Source organism: Trematomus bernacchii, unplaced genomic scaffold (genome assembly GCF_902827165.1).
Source record: "Trematomus bernacchii unplaced genomic scaffold, fTreBer1.1, whole genome shotgun sequence".
Lineage (NCBI taxonomy): Eukaryota > Metazoa > Chordata > Actinopteri > Perciformes > Nototheniidae > Trematomus > Trematomus bernacchii.
In genome coordinates, this window is record NW_022987607.1 from 3,969,344 (window position 1) to 3,986,939 (window position 17,596).

Sequence of the window (17,596 nt, forward strand, 5' to 3'; positions counted from 1 at the left end):
TCACATCTCAGCCTCTCCTGAAGCAAAGTGGTGGCTCGAATGCAAGAGAGCGAAGCCATTCATTTCTTAAATATGTCTTTACACCGCTGCCCCTCACACACTATGGATCATGCAAGAGACTTTCACATTCTGAAAAATATAGATTAAATGAGACTTATTGCTTTTTATTGATATGAAATCAGCACTACCTGACCCCGTGACACACCTAAAGGGGTCTTATTGTGCTTTTTGGGGTTTCCCTTTCAGTCGGTCAGACAGACAGACAGACAGACAGACAGACAGACAGACAGACAGACAGACAGACAGACAGACAGGTAGATACTTAATTAATCACAAATTGGGAAATTATTTTGTTACAGGACCAGTGTGCTCAACATTAAAATACAGATACTTAAAAGTGGAAAAGAGTTAACAATTAAAAATTAAATTAAAATGAAAAATAGTATATCAATCACTATTAACAATATCAACAATGTACAAAATTCTGGATAATTAAAATGTTCATTAAAATGTTCTTTAAAATGCTCAAAGATAGCATGAATTAGTAGTGTGTCAATTGTCTGCTATAATCCCTGTGCTCCCTCCAGAGGAAGCTTCTCTCTCCGTGCCTGAAACACCTCCATTGGACTCCTTAGTTTACTTCCCTAACATAGTGACATCACTATATAAACACACCTATTGGCTAGCGCTCCAACACATTGTACGTGATAGGCTAAGGGGCGGGACATCTCTATGCTTTGTAACTTATTGATCACATACTATGCCATTGTTGCTGTGCAGCAGAATCATTTATCCGCTTCTAAGCAGACATTTTGCAAAAAGTCTTAGACTAAAAATAGTGAACTTATTATATGAGGGAGAATCCACAAAAATGGATACACTTAGTCTAACTTTTTGTGTTAAAACATGGTCTATTTAAATGAATTGACTTGTAGTAAAAGAGTGTTCTGATATTAACAAGTACAGGACATTTCATCCAATCAAATGGGAATACAGTGTAAAAAAAACAATAACCCTCTGCATGCATTATCCTACACTTCTACACTGTCTGAGCCAAGGGACCACGATTCATGCTTTCATGTAAGTTTTGAAAAGTCGCCTTATGCAAAGTATCAAAGTAATTGTTAGTAGCAGTCTGCAAATAGACGACATGCAACATGCTGAACTGACACGAGATGAAACGTTTCCATGTGAAAAAGGTTCATTACATCAAGATTTTATAGTTTGGGAATTTGCCACAGACATGTTTGGACAAATACTTATTGAACATTCTGCTGGTCGCCGCTAAAAAGGCATTAACCAGGAAATGGTTATCGAAGGATAGCCTGACTCTAAATGGATGGACGGACATCTCAATGGATATTTACAATATGGGAAAGATAACAGCATTTGTTAATCATAAATTGGAGCAATTTACTACAAACTGGGAGAAGTGGACTCACTTTGTAAAGCCCTATAGGCCTGCAATTTGTTTTCACAGATCCATAACTCTGCTGTAAAGAAATGTCTACTGCCTAATGCTGCGTTCACACCGGACGCGATGTGAATATTCGCTTCGCTCTAATCGGCAAGACGGCAGGCGAAAAACCTTTTAAAATGCTTGTTTTCTGAATGGAGATCGGGTCGACCAGGCTAAGCTAACGTTGTATATGCTCATTCCACACTCAGAACAACGGCCTACAGACAGAAATAAACCAGCGACTGTATTCGCCATGGCACAGACAGTCTGTGGTTTGTACTTGTTTAACTTTTGTCTAGTTTCTGAACAGATATGAGGAGCTGTGAGCTCTGTGTGCTAACAGCTAACAGCTAACGGCTGATGTTGTGTGGTTGAACGTCAGTGACGGCGGCTGAGATCCTCACCGCTGATTGGCTTCCGCGAGAACGCGTCACGTGAATTTGACGCTCGAGTTGAAAAAATTGAACTCTCGCGTTTAACGCGGCACCGTTCAATCGCCTCAATCGCGCCGCGTCCACCGCTTCATGCGCGCCGTCGGAGCGAATTCGCGTCTGTCCGCATCTCTGCATTGACTTTACATGTAATCGCGCCGCCCCCAAACATTGCATCGCGTCCAGTGTGAACGCAGCATAAGTGTTCACTGTTGTTTCATTTAATTTTCTCATCTGTGTTTTTTGTGTCATCACGTGTATATTGCTGAAAAGAAATATGAACAGATTTATGTCATTCATGTAAAGATGGAATGTACAATAATGCTGTGACAATGTTTGACACTAAATGCCAATAAAAAGTCAATTATAAACAAAGAAAAACGTTCAAAACACACCCATTATCTCTAGATTTTCACATAATAACGAAGCGATATAATCAAGGGTTTTACCTTTGCTGAAATATGTTTGTATCTGACGTTGAATCAAAAATAGAATCCATGATCAAAGTAATTGTTGGATGCAGTCCTGAAATAGACCACATGCAACAAGCTGAACAGCCACGAGACGAAACATTTCCATTCATAAAAAAACCTGTTATCTCCAGACTTTCACATAATAAAGAAGCGATATGATCAAGTGTTGTACCTTTGCTGAAGTCCTTGGGGTCCAGGGACAGGCTGTATCCGGGCAGGGTCTCCAGCAGCAGCTTGTAGCAGGCCCTCCAGCCGGGCTCTGGGATGGTGGGGGCCACACACTGCATGGCCGCCACGCGCTTAAAGAAAGCAGACTTGCGATGAAAGCCGATGAGTTCGTAGAGCTCCGACAGGATGCTGTAGCGCTGGATCTTCTCCTCCTCTGATAGCTGCAGAGATGGAGGCAACTTTAAAAGTAGAACTTTGGTAGAAGTACTGATTCAACTTTTTACTTAAAGGGCCCATGTCATGCTTTTCCGGTTATGACCCGTCCCCTTGTGTGTCATGAAGGTTTGTATGCATGTAAACGGTCTGCAGAGTCACAAACCCTCAAAGTACACCCTGTAGCGAATAAAACTCTAACACAGAAAAGACCTGTCTATGCTGCCCCAGAACGCCTCGTTGGACATTTCTCATTTTCCATTATTTGCTTCCTGGGTTCTGCGACGTGTGAACACCCACATCAACAACAAATGACCGGATTGGCCCAAATGGACCAATCAGCAGAGCACCTCACACACCAGGATCCCTTGGCTAACTAACAGGGAGTCCCATTGACTTGCATAGAGCTCCCTGAACGCTGGTAATAGACGAGTTGGGATGGTGGAGAAATGCTCTCTGCAGACCCATTCTCACAGCGTTAGAAACCTTTTTCTTACTCAATATCAAGCCACACTTATTGTTTCTACTTCGGCTGTGAGTGTGTGTGTGCTCAGGATGAGTTTCGCTTGTTCTCGCTGTATCGCCGACCCGGAAACCTGTCCGCTCCTCGCAGCAGCGGCGAGGAGCGGACGTCCCGACCAATCAGAGCACACTGGGCTCACAGGGATGGGGGGGGTAGGAGCTCCAACAAGATGTGTTTTTGATTTTGGAAAATTGCACAATATACATTTATTCTAGTAGACCTCAACAATGGAAATATGATCAGTAGAAATGGCCATGACATGGGACCTTTAAGTAAAAGTACAGTCTCTGAAATGGACTCACAGTAAAAAGTAATGATTGATAATTCACCTCACATGCATTCAAACGAAAGTAACAAAGCCTGTTTTGAAAATGTAAGAAGTAGAAAGCACAGACATTTGAGTTGAAAGGTAGGGAGTAAAAGTAAAAAGTCGTCAGAAATATAAATACTTAAGGACTTCTACTTTGTTACTTCTCACCTCTGCTGCTCACCATATAGTAAAGTAGTCGAAATATAAGCTTGATTTAATAACATCGCAATAAGTTTGATAGCCAATTGTTGTCTAAAATGCACATTACTCAAGTGTACATACACTGAGAAAAGACTGTTCAGAGAATAAGAAACATCTTTTGCATATTCATAGATTCTGGATTTTTTTTTTTAAATGAGGGGGAAATTAGTAGATGTATTTTTGGAGGAAATGCATGTCAGATTATTATTCAGAGCAGAGTGTTTTTATGCATCTTCAAACATATCTGGGGGTGATCTTTAATCATCCAAACATCATTATTTGTCGAGACATCCTGCTAAGTACATGGAGGATAATTAAGAATGTGTTCACTAGATTGAGCTCAAATTACAAATGCACAGCTAAAAAACAAACTGGCATCAGTGGCTCTGACTAGGGATGGGTATCGTTAAGGTTTTAACGGTACTACTACTTTTATCGATACCGCTTATCGATCCGGTCTTTTAACGGTACTCTCATCGGTTCTTTTGGAGAACAAAATAAGGTAAACTAACTAAACAAATTGTGAACAAAACTAACATTGCTTTTTATTTAAAGTGGACCTATCATGCTATATTTGAATAATATAGTGTAGGACCATACCTATATAAGGCATATTTATACTTTTTTTTGTTCAAAATACCAAACAGATCATGCATTTTAGCCATGCCTCATTTTGCTCAATTTGACATTTTTTAGCTCTGTTTTAGCAAGGGCAGATTCAGTGAGAACAGCACCACCTACAGGCCTGGCATATGTACTACAGCGTCTCCAGCGCTTTCGAACGGCAATGGCCGTGGCTGTCTCCTCCTGATTGGTGGAGTTGGCCCAATAGCCGTAGCGCCACCGTCCTGACGTCAGGACAGTGTTCAAATCTGGATTATTATGTTGCATTGTTGGAGAAGCCTGTGACATAAGATTTTCAACTGCATAATTACTCTGTAGCTATGTCAGATTGACAATAAAGAACCTTGAACCTTGAACCTTGAACCTTGGATCAGTTTTTATCAGATCCGTTGCAGCCCCTTTTTTAGAGATTTGGGTATGGAGGAAAATAGAGAGGGTTGTAAATAAACTCCACAGAATCACACTACACACCTACGCAATGATTACATTCAGGCAGACTGTAGAATACCTCTTTGGACAATTTATATACTTATTGAAAACTAGCTATAAAATGTAATACCTTGGAAAATGCCGTTTAATACTTTTTAATAGTCTTAATTTTCGCTAAATTGATTGATCAACTTTGAATACTTTTTAAGACCCCGTGGACAAATCAGAGACCCATCTCTTTAATGTGGGGGTAATTTTAGTGGTATCACTGTTCATGTGTTATGGTTTTAGGATTTACCTATGAATGTTTTTTAATACGTTCCTTGCTTTTTGTTGGGAAAATACTGAATGTACTCTTTCAAGGACATATACATACACATGATAAAAAAGGCCCAAGCAAGTGTATAACAGTGTATATGACAGGATGCATGATTACCTACAAGAGTAGTACCATATGCTCTGATGACTACTTCCATTCTTGCAAGGATAATAAATATCCTGTTTTGAAACTCAAGGCGGTGACGAGTGAGATTCTTCTTCTTGCCCTGTAAACACTTTGAGCTGCATCTTGCATGAAAGGTGCTAAAAGTGTATTATTATTTCTTACAGGTAACTAGTAATTGTAACAGAATACATGTTTTAAATTAACCAGTTAAAGTATGCCAGTGAGCTCATATTATCCGTCCAGTGTTTGTGTCAAAGTATGTTTCTCCCGCTCCCATAGCGTACCTGTCCCAGATTGATGTAGACGGCGTTCTGCAGGAACTCAGAGGCCTCCCTCGCTCTCTTCTGGATGGCGAGCACACGGACGGCCTTCACGCACGCCTCCAGCTCGATCACACCGGCGTTCTTATACTGCGGGAGAGATAAGAGGAGGTTAATGAAACAGCCAAATGAGTGTCGCCTTGACTCCTGCCACCCACCTCATAATCGGGGGGGGGGGATGTTTTTTCATTAACATATGACCATCCTCATCAGTCAGTGCAGATGTGGGGGGGGGGGGGGGGGGGACAGACAGAGTGAGATAACCTGCATCCTGTTGCTTGTTTTTCAGGGATGTAAAGACCTAAGCTGCACAGCGTGTAAATGCGTGCGTTTTTTTTTTATCTCGTCGTCCCTCAACTTCCCTCCGCTTCCACCCTCATTGTCGGCCTATTAAAATTCAATTAATATCTGAATGGCTATGTGTTGAGATGTAATTTAATTCTGACTGAACTAGTTACAGGTAAAAGGGCTGAGGGAGGTCAATGTGAAAAGGCAATTATAATAATGAAGATAACGCGTGGGGTTGCTTCTGAATAGTTGAGCAGCATAATGAGTCTATTCAGCTTACCCCTAAGCATCGGAGATACTTTAATACTGTTCTTTGTGACTTTGTACAGTGCTCAAAAGGAGAGTACAAATGTATTATGCCAGCAACACATACATTAGGGCTGTGCGATTATGGCAAAAATCATAATCACGATTATTTGGGTCAATAATTGATATCACGATTATTAAATACGATTATTCATTGACTTTGAAAAAATCAATTTATTGAACTTTAAAACAAATACAAATAATAATTTGAACAGTATCTTTTTAACTGTTGATTACCCTGAACGTATAATTCAACTGAAAAACCAATGCAAAAATAAATGATACATTTAAATAAATAAATATCAAAATAATAAATACCAATAAACAAGATCAACAAATATTTTGGAGCGCACTTCCACAAGCTACTAAACATATATAAATATGATAAATACAAATAAATTAGACCAAAATGAAATTAGATCAAATATGTTGCACTGTCACAACCTAGCAAAGCTAAATAATTGTTTTTTTCGATTATGTTGTTTTCGTAATTGTGGCAGGCCAAAATCGTAATTGCGATTAAAATGTAATTAATTGATTAATTGCACAGCCCTAACAGACATAATTCAAACGGTTTTGTCTAACAATAGTTAGCTGTTACTGACTAAAATGCTGCCCATTTCCAGAGACTACACAGGCTCTCGTGAGCGTTTCAAAGTCTCCACATAGAAATAAAAAGCTGCCGTCAGCATGACCCGTACTGTAGTGTTGTTACTGCATCCATCAAATCTAGGCAAACACTGCCCCCTGGTGCCATGGAGGGGTATTACACATATCACATGTTGCTACATCTGTGCTAACAAGTGGTGTTTTTGTATCAAAGCAACCTGAACGCTAACTCACTTATTTAACTAGCGGAGTGATATGGAAGAATTTAAATGCGCTGAGTTTATTCATGTTGAAATTCTTATCCCCACAACAACAAAGTAAAAACAACAATAATAATAGATTATGATAAGAAAAATGCACATCGCACACTAGAGGGAAAAGCATTAAAAGGCCTTTTAAAATATTAAGGCGGAGGCAAACACCTGTATTAACTGAAAGCTCCATAAAAAATACATTTATATAATCAACATTTCTAGGGTGATGTGTCAATTTAAAAACCTAAATTAAAGCTTCAAATGTAACATTTAGGACATTCACTAAAAAACCCTGATACCTTTGCTTGGTTTGAATTAGCCAGATATTATCAGTAAGTATATAAACGATACGAAAATACTTTAATGGTCAGATCAAGTGTGACATTTGACTTGAATCACAGCAGCTCCATGTGTAGCATCACATCATATACGGGTCATTCAATACAATTTAGACACCAACATATTTGAAAAATGAACCTTTCATTTTATTATTTTTTGTTATGTATTTAGGAAAAACAGATAATAAACCATCAAAAAAAGTGATTTGCCCAGCTAAGGCATCAAATGTATATTTTCCAATGAAGAATTAACCCTGTTACTCTAATTATAGTAACAGGGTTGAAAATCAATGCTAATTTTAGCTTTTACCTCAGGAATTAATGCTAGCTGCACAATGTAATGCTATTGTCAAGGAATGGACACACTTAGATATTTAACTAAAGAAAGATACATTTGAAATTAATTTGTTTTAGTCTCATCATTTGAGTAACAGGGTTGCGTTTGTATGAGTGCCACACTCCTTCAAGAGTGACAAGATTGGAAATATATTACAAATAAAAGAGAGGACTTAGTTGTGGTCTACCCATGGTAGTAGCACATGGCTTGCTGATGTCCTTTCCACTGTGTCATGCGACAAACCGTTTTTTCACTTCCTCTGCCAAGCTAAAAAGGTTTCGGTAACAGGGTTGCGCGCATGTTGAGGGACACACCTTCTGTGCAAAATTACTGTTATTTAAAATGTGTTTATGATTTAACAAATTGATTTTACCATTACAAGACACATATCAATAGAATAATACCAAAAAAGTAAATAAAAACCCTATTTTAAATGTTATAGTTGACATGCAAGTTGGTCACCAAGAAGCTGGGACAAGAGAAAAGGGCAATTTTAGGGGGTGTTCGAGAGCTATTTGATATTTTAAATAATATTTTGAAACCACTTTTTCTACAACTTTATATGCATCTTGTCTCAAGACAAGTATATTTAACACAACAAGTGCATGTCTTAGCTTTTTGGGCATGGATTATTAGATTTTTTATATGGGGGACATGAAATGTCCTCCAATTCTGGAATGACCCATATAATCTAAAAAGCAGTGTTGTAGTCTTTTGGGCGTTACCTTCCCATAGTAGGAGATGGCCTCCTTGTATTTCTCGATGATGTCCTCGGCACTCAGGCAGTTCTTGGCTCGTCCGATCTCAGTGCTCGTGTCCGCACTGATGCCATTCGCTGTGAGGGCGCCTGCGCTCAGAAAGAGGAGAAAGAATACGATAAATTCAGAGAAAAAAGTTGGGTCTTTTCCGCCACAAAAAGAAAAGGTAAACAGGAAGGAGGGGAAACTTTAATCCACCACTTACTCGCTAAAGGTACCGCCACATGGCATGCGTATAAAACACTCAGCGGCCACTTTACTGTGCACTCCTGGGCAATTTAAATACAACAACTCTACTATAAACGTTAGCTTTACAAAGTGTATAATTCTCCGTTTTCAAATCGACCAAATGGGTTTATTATAAGCATATTTTTTTAGGTTGGAGTTCGCAGTGGTGTTGTACTGGACTACATTATTTTGAGAGGTGTTTTTTTATTATTTGTCCTCCCTTTGTATATACACCAGGGATAACATTAGAAACACCCCTAATAACATGTAATGCCGTTTCTAACCACCACTAACTACGATCTCAATGATTAACATATAATAACCCCTTCATCACAATGTCAAAAATGTAATATTAGTGTCATTTCTTATATAGGTTTGAACTAAATGATACAGGTGTAGCTAATAAACTGGCCACTGAGTGCATGTATATATCAAAAAAGATGTTTTTCACAGGAATATGATTGTAGATTTGGATATCTTTGAGCTCTACCAAGACTACACATTTAAAAAATAACATTTAGACATACAATAAAAACAAATACAACTCAGCACACAGGATTGGGATTGTTAACATATTGAAAGAAATAACAGATAATGTCAAATTAATATGTCTTAAAAAAATGTGTTTAATCCTGCTCTGATGCCCACTAAGATCCACTTTCAAATTAAATGTTAAATTTACCCAAAAACCCTTACAGAAGTATTTTAAGTCTCTTATATGTAATTGTGTTTATGCCTAACATTCTGTAAAGACTTCAACTCGCGCCCATTTATTTTTTTCAAAAGCAATGTCAACGTGCATCTCTTCCAAATTCCAAATTTAAAAAGAATACTTAATTGCATCACTTAGCAACGGGGTTGTGTCCATAGCAACACTGTCGCACTGTCAATATGACAAACATGTGTATAATGCGATGGACCTCATAGTAGGCCGATTTGCTACACAACAAAAAACAAAAACACTTGAGGAAATAATTGAAGCGATAAAGTTATAGAAAATAAATAATGTGACTTATTTGTCTTAGGATATAAGAATGAGAGGTTAAGTGACAGTGATTCAAAAGGTTTAATATACTGGGATTGTATTTAAATAGGGTTACGTGTTTGTGTTAGGGATGCCAGCGATTATTCGATTTTTCGTTACAGTCTCCATAATCGAAGATTATTTTTAAAATTCGATTTTATTTATATATTCTTTTATTATTATTTATGTTTTTCTTTTTTTTCCTGGCTTAGTTTCAACCTAAATATAGACTAATGCTAATAATAGTAATAGTATTAATAATTGTAAATGGCCATTGGTCACACCACCAGTTTGTTTTACTGTAAACTTGGAGGAAGCCAGCAACGCAGGCTGCGCAGAGTGCAGACTGCTGCAGCCTGCTTCACACCGACCCCACCCCCCCCCCCCCCCCTTCTCCGTCAGGGGGCGGCAAATAATCGATTAATATTCGCCAGGGCTGTCCGATTTTCGAATTTGATCATGGTCAGTTTCTGGCATCCCTAGTTTGTGTGTGAGAGGGAATTTGTATAAAATGAAATTAGGAATAAAAGTGAGCACTTCAATCGTGTAATACTGAACAATTGGCTGTGAGAAAGAGCAGGTAAACTAACACAGGAGAACACTACCTGAGGGGAAAAACAATCAACATTCAAAGTAAAAAATAAAACCATAGGAGTCAGGAAGCTGATGATGGAGGATGAGAAATGAAATCACATGACTGCAAGCAAACAGACGTTTCTACAGGAGGTTAGATACTGTACCTGGGTCAATGAGAACCTCCTGAGCCCCTACAGACAGAGAGAGAAATGCAGATTCACTCCATGACGCAAGGCGCAGTTAGCAGGGTTAGTCCCAACAACATGCTGCTGATCAACTCTAAAATACACTTAAGATAAGAATGAGATAAACTCTTGGCATGCAACGGACTCGGATTTAAAGGTCACCTATTATGCAAAATCTACTTGTTCATGTCTCTGCTACATCAACATGTGTCCCCTCTTCTTCATGTCTCTTCTACATCACCATGTGTCCCCTCTTCTTCATGTCTCTTCTACATCAACATGTGTCCCCTCTTCTTCATGTCTCTTCTACATCACCATGTGTCCCCTCTTCTTCATGTCTCTTCTACATCACCATGTGTCCCCTCTTCTTCATGTCTCTTCTACATCAACATGTGTCCCCTCTTCTTCATGTCTCTTCTACATCACCATGTGTCCCCTCTTCTTCATGTCTCTTCTACATCAACATGTGTCCCCTCTTCTTCATGTCTCTTCTACATCAACATGTGTCCCCTCTTCTTCATGTCTCTTCTACATCAACATGTGTCCCCTCTTCTTCATGTCTCTTCTACATCAACATGTGTCCCCTCTTCTTCATGTCTCTTCTACATCAACATGTGTCCCCTCTTCTTCATGTCTCTTCTACATCAACATGTGTCCCCTCTTCTTCATGTCTCTTCTACATCAACATGTGTCCCCTCTTCTTCATGTCTCTTCTTCATCAACATGTGTCCCCTCTTCTTCAACATGTGTCCCCTCTGTGTAAAGAGACTCTGAAAGTTTCAGGAACAAAGATTCTCTCTCTTTTTGTCCTGATCCATTTCTATAAAAACCTGTCTGAAAATGAGCTGATCAGATTTTGGACACTTTATGATGTCATAACGATGCTTTGGCTTGTGTAACCATTAGCCAATCAGCAACCAAGGTAACATTACAATGACCAGACAGGCAAACAATTACATGAAATCATTTGAAATCGACGATCGGGCTCGATATATGGTTAAACATAGCAGTAGGCGATCGATGTCCATAGATGAGAGTAACACCTACGTCACTTTACGGCCCCGCCCACTTTTGGGGGAAACAACGCTGTCATTTGAATGGCGATGAAGCCTGAAGCCACAGAGCTCTTCTGTTACTGTCCTTTCTTCTTAGAGGAAGTTCAGAAACACTGAACTCTGGATTTGTTTTAATGTTTGAGGAGCAATAAACGACACAGCAGCTTGTTGGCGTGATACAACTATTATTTTCCACCTCGCTCATGAGAGTAACAGCCGGTGAAAATTACAGCCTCGCCTACTGATTTTAATTTAACCATATATCGATGATTTCAAATGATGTAATGTAATTGTTTGCCTGACTGGCCATCGTAATCAGGCTCTTTGAAGATCAGAAAATCCACGGTTTTCTTACATTTCTGATCGGATTGGCAAAAACTTCAGAATTTGTATTGACAGACATTCAAATGACAGCGTTGTTTTCCCCCAAAGTGGGCGGGGCCGTAATTTTCGCCCGGAAGTGACGTAGGTGTTACTCTTATCTATACATAATAATAATAATAATAATAATAATAATAATAATAATAATAATAATAATAATAATAATAATACATGGGATTTGAATAGCGCTTTTCCTAATGCTCAAAGACGCTTTACATAAAATCTATATATGAATGTACAGAAGATTGGTGGTAATCAAGCCTAGTTTACTCTTTGGATAACGTTAGTTAAACGAAGCTAACTTAGGCTGCATTGGTTGAGCAAAGCGAGTAGTGCAAAGCTTTCTATACAAAATAGGCAAGATGACCAACATGAGCAATCAAGACATGTTTCCTAATGTGTAAACTATGCATTAAACACTACAGTAATACGTAAATATATGCGTTAATAAGTTGCTATCAATGCTTGTACTTCTGATTGTGTGGTTAAGCACAAGGCAGTGTTAATACAACACCATGTTAATAGCATGTTAATTACACAAGTAGAGACAGGTTCAATGATGTTTAGTTTGAATTAAATTAGTCATCAGTGTAAGTAAGAGAAGCTTCAGGTTTCAGTTCTCTGCCGGTTTCTTCTCTGCACATGAAGGACAAAGCTTAGCTTAGCAAAGCTTGGCAGTGTTTGAGTTGCCAGTCAGCAGCGACATTCACTTAATTACAATTCAGACAGTAAAAGCCTTATGTCACTATTATTATAATAATAATCCATCCAGAGCACAGTTTGATTCTCGGCGGTGCTCACCTGGTCGGTGGCGTTTCCCGCTGTCAGCCGGCTGAGAGACGCTCGGCTTGCGTCCCGCTTTCTTCCCCGCCGTGCCTCCTGGGTAATGGAATATGACCGAGGCTGAACACAAACCCTCCAACGCGGCTACGAGGGAACAGGAAGTAAAAAAGAGAAGAAAAAATAGTTTCTACTATCAAAACTGTGACAACATTTTACAGTTTGTTGACCAGAGACAGGGTATATGCAGGAAGCGGTTACATTGGCGAAACATTGACTATATTCAATATTGATTGTCCTTCCTCCTTATCGTCCAACCATTTGGACGCAAACTTGCATTTCCCCGTAACGATGTTGTTTAACAACCGGCGTAAACGGACCTTCGCGCGCTATCAAGCAGTGAGCGTGCGATGTCCTGTTCAGATGACGTCAAAATTCCAGTATCAGTCAGACTAACGAATTTCAAGGAGATGTAAGCTAACACCAGAGATGGCAGAAGTACACGCATCCTTTACTCAAGTAGAAGTACAGATACTCGTGTTTAAAAATACTCTGGTGAAAGTAGAAGTACTGACTAAACTTCTTTACTCAAGTAAAAGTAAAGAGGCTTTGAAATGTACTTCAGTAAAAAGTACCCATAACTAGCAGCTGTTTTAAAGAGTACCTGACCTCCCTTTATATTAATAGAACAATAATGTCATTGTTAGCTAATGAATGTTTCCATGCTGAACAACGGCAACATGACAACGTTTTCATTGGTCCCTCTTCTTTAGAGAAGACCAGGAAATGATGGATACACGGATCGTGTTCAAATCAATAGGCACGCAATGACTCTAAATAATAATGATCACGCCACCAAACACACATTCAAACTAAAGGAACCAGCCTGTTTGGGAAATGTGAGAAGTAGAAAGTACAGGTATTTGGGTTCAACATGTAAGAAGTAGAAAGTACAGGTATTTGGGTTCAACATGTAAGAAGTAGAAAGTACAGGTATTTGGGTTCAACATGTAAGAAGTAGAAAGTACAGGTATTAGTGTTCAACATGTAAGAAGTAGAAAGTACAGGTATTTGTGTTCAACATGTAAGAAGTAGAAAGTACAGGTATTTGTGTTCAACATGTAAGAAGTAGAAAGTACAGGTATTTGTGTTCAACATGTAAGAAGTAGAAAGTACAGGTATTAGTGTTCAACATGTAAGAAGTAGAAAGTACAGGTATTTGTGTTCAACATGTAAGAAGTAGAAAGTACAGGTATTAGTGTTCAAAATGTAAGAAGTAGAAAGTACAGGTATTAGTGTTCAACATGTAAGAAGTAGAAAGTACAGGTATTTGTGTTCAACATGTAAGAAGTAGAAAGTACAGGTATTTGTGTTCAACATGTAAGAAGTAGAAAGTACAGGTATTAGTGTTCAACATGTAAGAAGTAGAAAGTACAGGTATTTGTGTTCAACATGTAAGAAGTAGAAAGTACAGGTATTTGTGTTCAACATGTAAGAAGTAGAAAGTACAGGTATTTGGGTTCAAAATGTAAGAAGTAGAAAGTACAGGTATTTGTGTTCAACATGTAAGAAGTAGAAAGTACAGGTATTAGTGTTCAAAATGTAAGAAGTAGAAAGTACAGGTATTTGTGTTCAACATGTAAGAAGTAGAAAGTACAGGTATTAGTGTTCAACATGTAAGAAGTAGAAAGTACAGGTATTAGTGTTCAACATGTAAGAAGTAGAAAGTACAGGTATTTGTGTTCAACATGTAAGAAGTAGAAAGTACAGGTATTTGTGTTCAACATGTAAGAAGTAGAAAGTACAGGTATTTGGGTTCAAAATGTAAGAAGTAGAAAGTACAGGTATTTGTGTTCAACATGTAAGAAGTAGAAAGTACAGGTATTTGTGTTCAACATGTAAGAAGTAGAAAGTACAGGTATTTGTGTTCAACATGTGAGAAGTAGAAAGTACAGGTATTTGTGTTCAACATGTGAGAAGTAGAAAGTACAGGTATTTGTGTTCAACATGTAAGAAGTAGAAAGTACAGGTATTTGTGTTCAACATGTAAGAAGTAGAAAGTACAGGTATTTGGGTTCAAAATGTAAGAAGTAGAAAGTACAGGTATTTGTGTTCAAAATGTAAGAAGTAGAAAGTACAGGTATTTGTGTTCAAAATGTAAGAAGTAGAAAGTACAGGTATTTGGGTTCAAAATGTAAGAAGTAGAAAGTACAGGTATTTGTGTTCAACATGTAAGAAGTAGAAAGTTCAGGTATTTGTGTTCAAAATGTAAGAAGTCAAAGTAAAAAGTCGTCAGGAAAATAAGTAGTGGAGTAAAGTACTGATACCAGAAAAATGTACTTAAGTACAGTAACGAAGTATTTGTACTCCACTACTTCCCACCTCTGGCTAAGAGATAAACCACCTCTAGCTTTACAAATCATCTCACAGTGATACCCTGGCGTTCTGCGGACTCACCCCCCAGCCACAGGAAGTCGTTGACCCCCCGGAGCAGCTCCACAGACATGTGGTAGTGGACCAGGGCGTCCTGCAGCATGCCCGCCTGGAGACACAGGTCCCCGACGTGCTTCCTCATCCGGCCCTGGCACCGCTTCTTATAATGCCTGAGAGACAGCAGCAGGAGAAACACTTTGTCAGACAACAGTGAGATGAAAAGTGTAGCTCAGGGGTGTCCAAACTACGGCCCGGGGGCCAAATGCGGCCAGCGGACTATTTTGAATCGGCCCTCACTCAGCCAATTAAAAAAGTATAATGACTTAAGTATAATAAACTTTTGCTTGTCTTATATTGTACATGTTAAAATATATACATTACACAGTATTCATGTATTAATAGGCCCAATGTTCTAATGAATTCAGTCAATTCAAGTTGAAAACATGTTCTAACAAATTAAGTTGATAAGAAAAAAGCCCAATAACAAATGTACATAACAACCTTGAAATATACCGTTCATATTTCCTCTTATTATAATCAATCTGAAGCTTCTGTTTTAAGGAATGAGCTGCCAACACAATAAATGAAACCCTCTGGAGAGCTGTGTTTGTTTTCTTAAAGCATATTCAAGTATTAAGTGTAATTTACCTACATTTGACTGATTTGTTCACTTATAACTGAACTTATGAGGCAGTAAACCTCTAGTGAGTGGCCCAGCCCTTCGTATACTTTTCTGTATGTGGCCCTCGGTGAAAGGAGTTTGGACACCCCTGGTGTAGCTCAAAAACTATATATAAGTTCATGGCTTTTCACTTCTATTGCCCCCAGGTCCCCAGGAGAGGAGGTTTTAGTGAATCTTATCAGTCAGCTACAGAGGGGCTATAAGGGTGGGAGAGCAAAAGCAAAAGGAGCAACAAAACAAGGAGAGAGGACGAGCCGAGCTACGAGCGACTCTCTAGTTCTGCACGATAACACATGGAGTCAGGAGGGACCGCTTCACATGGAGAAAGGGGAAAGGAAACCAGGCCCCTTTGTGCAGGACATTTGAGATGTTCTGAAAAACTGGGAAGGTCATGTGAAGACAATCAGCAGGACTCGGGGGGGGGGGGGGGAAGCAATGGACACTATGTTCTCATCTATATAAAAAAGGGCAGAGATACCAGCCAGAGACTTTACCAGCATTTGTTCTATGTTTGTGCAAATAAATATTAAAAGGAAATATTGCTTAATTTCAAAATACAGTGTTGAAGATTTTTTCCTTTTACTTGTTTTTTTTAAATGGCAAATGTGGCCAAGTTATTTATTTATGTTAATTTCCTAATGCAGAGACTTGGGACATTTAACTAAAAGTGACGGCTTTACCGGAAAAAAACTGCACAAAATATTTACTTGCCTAAAATGCATGTTTAGTTTAGAGCTTCAGGTAACACTTTATTTAACAACAATGCCCTAATCATTTCCAAAACTAGGGATGCTCCGATTGATCGGCCGCCGATATTCACTCTCTGCCGATCGACCGGTGCTCTCTATAAAGGCCGATCGTGAGAGCCGATCACATGACGTAAAATACATGACACTTTTCTCTGTGCGCGGCAAAACAAGCTCGCCAAAATGGCTTCACTGGTCTGGCAGTATTTTAAGGTGTCCGAAAAAGACAGTAAAATAGCGGTAAGCAACGTGTGTGTGAAGCAGAAATCCTGCAGCTCCACCCGCTGTGACGGACCGGTGAGCGGAGCAGAACACACATTAAGAGTTAGACCTAACACACTTAGCCATTTGATCTACCTCTGGAGCAAGCTGAACTAGTACATATATTTATTCTTCACTGTCGGGTCACTCATTACTGGATCAGTGAGCTGCAGGAGATACTGACGGGCTGTCAGGGGAGAGAGAGAGGGGAGAGACAGAGACAGAGACAGAGACAGAGAGAGACAGAGACAGAGACAGAGACAGAGAGAGAGAGAGAGAGAGAGAGAGAGAGAGAGAGAGAGGGAGAGAGAGATAGAGAGAGAGAGAGAGAGAGAGAGAGAGAGAGGGAGAGAGAGGGGGGAGAGAGAGGAGAGGAGAGAGAGAGAGACAGATACATAGGAGACAGAGACAAGAGATATATATAGCGATATTACTATATCTGCTATTCTCTCTATCTCGCTTTTTCTATCGTCCTCTTCTCTTCTCTTCTCTCTTCTTTTTTTCTCTCTCTCTACTCTCTTCTCTCTCTCGTCTCTCTCTCTCTCCCTATCCCTCTCTCTCTCTCTCTTGTTTTTCTCTCTTTTTTTCTCTCTCTCTCTTTCTCTCTCTTCTTTTTCTCTCTCTCTTCTCTTCTTTATCTCTCTCTCGTCTCTTTTTTTTTCTCTCTCTCTCTCTCTCTCTCTTCTGTCTTCTTCCTCCTCTCTCTCTCCTCTCTCTCTCTTTTTCTCTCTCTCTCTCTCTCCTCTCTCTTCTTCTTCT

The 17,596-nt window shown here is 39.1% G+C and overlaps 1 protein-coding gene across 3 annotated transcripts in view; it reads right to left on the minus strand.

The window, feature by feature from the left end:
* Positions 1-17,596, minus strand: part of trappc9 (trafficking protein particle complex 9) — a 308,135-nt gene that overhangs the window by 285,858 nt on the left and 4,681 nt on the right. For 2 of the 3 annotated variants that reach the window (XM_034131108.1, XM_034131110.1), the window contains exons 3-8: positions 15,173-15,318; positions 12,737-12,862; positions 10,479-10,505; positions 8,454-8,575; positions 5,561-5,686; positions 2,536-2,752 (exon numbers count right to left, since the gene is read on the minus strand). In XM_034131108.1, coding sequence (XP_033986999.1) covers positions 2,536-2,752; positions 5,561-5,686; positions 8,454-8,575; positions 10,479-10,505; positions 12,737-12,862; positions 15,173-15,318 — 764 coding nt within the window. The remainder of the gene's footprint in view (positions 1-2,535; positions 2,753-5,560; positions 5,687-8,453; positions 8,576-10,478; positions 10,506-12,736; positions 12,863-15,172; positions 15,319-17,596) is intronic. The other variant, XM_034131111.1, reaches the window with a different exon arrangement.